Genomic DNA, 4,141 nt, shown 5'->3' with positions numbered 1-4,141 from the left:
CCTTGTCTGCCCACCAGTCACTGCCTGTCCCCCAGCAACAGGCTGTCTTTGTGCTTTGCCCTATGGCCATCTGTCCTTTGTCTTTCTGCCTGTCTCCAACTCCACGCACTGCCCACTTCTCGGTCAATAGTCTTTCCATTGGCCACTGTCGCTGCTGCCGCCTGCTGCTCTTCTGCTTATTCATTTCCCTGAGTAATCCCACCTCATCCCTGCACCCACCTCTTTCTGCTCTCTCTCCGCTACTCCCTCTGTCTGCCACTGGCACCTCGTCTCTCTGCAGCGTCACTGTGCCCCCTTGTCACTCACCCTCATTATTGTGCTGTCTGGACAGTCTGGGCCTTCCACGCTTGGGAGACCCTTCCTGTCTTTCCCTCGATGTATGTCTGCTTCTGTCATTTCCTTTGTCTTTCTTCTCCACCTCAGGCCCTTCTCCACATACAGCCTCTGTGTGCATCTGTGTGGTTTCATCTTCCTGGGTCTGATTTTGCTCATGTATCTTTTCTGTGGAGGATTGAGAGTTCTCTCTTTTAATTCCATGGTTAGTAGAATAGCACCATCCACCTGCTCTATATTCCCATAACTTTGATGTTCTATCAAGACAGGGTGTCACCTGGAAGAAGGGATGCAATAGAAATGACAGCGGTGGAAGGAAGGCTTGTAGGTAAACTCCAGAACAGCATCAGCTAGTCCTTAATCCCTCTGAGACCCAGTGTCTTTCCTCAAGAGCTTCTGCCTCTGACCCCATTCTTCGATGAAATCCTGTGTCTAGGGCAGTGATTCTCAACCTCCCTAATGCCCCAACCCTTTCATACAGTTTCTCATGTTGTGGTGACCCTGACCTTATAATTATTTTCGTTGCTACTTTATAACTGCAATTTTGCTATGGTTATGAATTGGGCAACTCCTGTGAAAGGGTCGTTCAACCCCCAAAGGGGTCACAACCCACAGTTTGAAAACCGCTTCTCTAGGAGGATCCTACACCAGGATACCCAGAATGGATGTTTGAGTCCCTCCTGAGACATTGGACATCTATCCTTTGCCAAGAAGACAGAGCCAGACTCAAGCTCATCCCCCTATGCATCTGCATTTTTGTTTAAATGGTCAGATAATGCAAAAGACAAAAGTCACTGGGTGGGCATAGTAGAATTGAGGGAAAATTTAAGCGCAATACCGTGGTTTTGAAATCCAAATATATCACCAGGAATTGCTTTCATCCGGGTTCTCTGGACTCTTGGCAACTATTCCTGCCATGCCTCCCGGACAGGGCGCCACTTGTTCCTTCCTCCCACTGCCAGAATGTGGCCACAGGGGGGTCTCTCTTCCCTCTGACCTTCCCCCTGCAGACTGGACCTCTGGGATCCTGGCAGAACCTCACCGTCCCTCCGCTGTCCCTGTACTACCTGGACATAGGGCTTCTGTTCCCTTTGGCAGTTTCTTCCAGCTTCCTGCCCCCAGCTATGCCATCGTGGAGCACTGGCTTTACCTCTTGGGTGAGTCTGCTGGAAAGAGCGGTTCTTTGATGATGGAAGCCAGGGGACACGATCCTGGTTCCTGCCCACCCACAGATCTCAGCTTTTCTCCTCAGATCTGAGGAATGGGAAAGGGTACAAATTAGATGGAAGAGACACTGACCCAATGGGAGAATGGGCATTAAGGACCACCATCCTTCTGTGCTGGCCCACCTCCACCAGGAAGCCTGTGGCTTCTCCCTAGTCTTCCAGGCTGAGGGTGGAATTGCCCCTGTGGTCAGCCCTGACAGTCTCACTGCCACCACCACATGTTCTGCTCCCCACAGTTTCCTTGCGTTTAGTGGTGTGTTGGTGGGATCGAGATCTCAGGATATCACTGACCAGGATTCGGACCCCCAGTATGATGCTCACTGTACCCACAACAACAAGCCCACCACCACCAAGAACCACCAGTGCCGGATGCAGGTGATGACGCTGCCAGAACAACCACAGACTCATCCACCCTAGAGGCACCAGGCGGAAGAGGACCAGGGTGGCCAGGGTGGCCCAGCTGGCCATGCTGAAGGCCAACGACGAGGCTTGGTGCGAGAGCAGCAGCAACTTGCGCAGGTGCAGGCAGGCAGAGTTCACCTCCAGGAGTAGAGACACCATGGAGAAGCCCACGTAGTGGCTGGACAGAACCGCGGTGCTGAGGCAGCTTACTACCTGGGAGCCAGGGTCAGAAGTCAGATGAACTTCAACGCCCTGCCACCAGGTGCCCCAACATCCAAGACCTTAAAAAAGGGCTCTTAGTCCTTTGGGGGAATCCCCTCGGATATGTGACCCTTATGCTGACCTTTACCTTGGGGGATACCCTTTGCCCCTCTTGCCTCTGTGGAAAGCAGCCTTGGGCCACCGGCTGCCTCACCCTGAGCCTGCAACATCTGCTCTGTACAATCTGTAACTCCGATTCCTGGCTTTCATGCCTCATTCCCACCTTATATATTGGGCTCCCTCTCTTCAGAAAAAGATATATGTCAACGCTTTTATAACCAGCTAATCACAGTGACCCTATAGGACAGGGTAGAAATGGCCCCGTGGGTTTCTGAGAATGTAACTCTTCATGGGACTAGAAAACTTCATCTTTCTCCCGAGGAGCAGCTGGTGGGTTCAAACTGCTGGCCTTGTGGTTAGCAGCCCGATTTGTAACCCACTAGGACACCATCAGAGCTTGGCATTAACCCAATGGCAATGAGTGTGGCTTTCTGATTTTTGACAATCAGATAAGGAGCACCTTGGCTCTGTTGGGTAAGCATTGGTCCCCTAATCATAAGATGGGCAATTTTAAGCCACCAGTGCCTCCAAGGGTAAGCCATCTGTCACCATCAGGATTTACAGCCTCAGAAACCCTACACCAGGTGGCTATGAGTTAGAATGGACTGGATGGATGGTAGTGGGAGGTGAGGTTTTTGACACCTGCACAGGATCCTGGCTCCTTAGATGATGTTCAGGCTCCCAGCTGGGGCTTTGCCCTCAGGGATGTCAGCCCAAGGGGGTGAGGATCAAGCCCAGCTGGGCTCAGAGGCTCTCTGGGAAACCAGAGGACAGGAAGCTAGAAAGAGATTGGGGACCCCAAGCTGGGCATGCCTCCCTCCCTGCCTCACCCCTCCCATCAGAGTCTCACCACCAAATGGTGACAGAGTAGGTCCCAGGCCTGGCGGATGGTCTGGTTCTGCAGGAGATCAGCTCCATCGGCCAGGAAATAACCTATGGGCACGGAAGGTGCAGGGGCTTCAGCCCAGAGAGAGAGAGAGAGATCCCTCTTCCTTTTCTTTTTTATTTGATCGATTTTTTTAGTAAAGCGGCCAAAATTGTTTACCCTCCAGCAAGAGTGGAGGACAGGGACTTGAAATGACCTTTGAAAGGGTGCCCTCCGCCCCCGCCCTCGCCCCCTCACAGGCCCAGCCTGCCCTGCAGACTCACCCACAGACATAGCCACCAGCGCCAGAGTCCAAGGTGGGTGGCCATGAATGGGATCGAAGAACATCTGCGGGTACAGCCACAGCCTGGGGGAAGTAGGGGAGCAATGGTCAGAGGCTGAGCACTCTCTGATTCCCCCTGCTGCGCACGCCCTCCCACCCAGCCAGCCTCTACCCCCATCCCTCTACAATGCCCTTCCTGCCCTTACGCACACCGCACACCCCGTGCCTCCCGCACCCCGATCTCGCACCCTAGCAGCGCCCCGGCCCCAGAGAGCAGGCTGTGCAACAGAGAGACGCAAATGTTCCACCACTTCCAAGGATTCTTAGCAGCAGGTCCAGGCGCGGGCAGCGTCTGCAGCCCCCAGTGCAGCCCCCGGAACGCGGCGAAAGATGTTCCTGTTACCAGGATCCCCGAGGGCACCATGGCGTGGCGAGGTCCGGATGCGTCCCGTCGACCCCTGCCCTCTCCGCCCGGGTATGTCCAATGCCCCCCAGCCAGCACTGAGAACCGGCTTCCCGCAGGGTTTGGTCCCGGGGCTCCCCAACCCCCGAATCCGCTGTAACTTTATCTCCAGGATGGACCACGCCCCATTCCACTACCGGGCGATGATTGGAGCAGCCATGAGGCCACCGCCTCTGGAGTCATGGCAACCTATCGCTTCCAGTCCTGTTGGGAATCACAGTTTGGGGGGTCCTGGGTGCCAAGACGTG

General features: G+C 54.4%; 1 protein-coding gene across 3 annotated transcripts in view; it reads right to left on the bottom strand.

The window, feature by feature from the left end:
* Nucleotides 1-3,854, bottom strand: part of TLCD2 (TLC domain containing 2) — a 7,610-nt gene extending 3,756 nt beyond the window's left edge. The window contains exons 1-5 of one of the 3 annotated variants that reach the window (XR_006680974.1): nucleotides 3,679-3,854; nucleotides 3,432-3,514; nucleotides 3,133-3,215; nucleotides 1,484-2,174; nucleotides 307-501 (exon numbers count right to left, since the gene is read on the bottom strand). Coding sequence is in view for 1 of the 3 variants with exons in the window: in XM_004707302.2 (XP_004707359.1) it covers nucleotides 1,710-2,174; nucleotides 3,133-3,215; nucleotides 3,432-3,514; nucleotides 3,679-3,854 (807 nt within the window). In the remaining 2 variants the exon portion in view is untranslated. Of the gene's footprint in view, nucleotides 1-306; nucleotides 502-912; nucleotides 2,175-3,132; nucleotides 3,216-3,431; nucleotides 3,515-3,678 lie in introns of those variants that run through there. The other 2 variants (XR_006680975.1, XM_004707302.2) reach the window with 2 other exon arrangements.
* Between the last annotated feature and the right edge of the window lie 287 nt (nucleotides 3,855-4,141).

The sequence above is a fragment of the Echinops telfairi genome, unplaced genomic scaffold (assembly GCF_000313985.2).
Source record: "Echinops telfairi isolate 266 unplaced genomic scaffold, ASM31398v2 ScPeMD7_7458;HRSCAF=8496, whole genome shotgun sequence".
In the NCBI taxonomy this organism is placed as follows: Eukaryota; Metazoa; Chordata; class Mammalia; order Afrosoricida; family Tenrecidae; genus Echinops; species Echinops telfairi.
The sequence above is the reverse complement of the archived record's forward strand: the minus strand, read 5'-3'. Positions and strand labels throughout refer to the sequence as shown.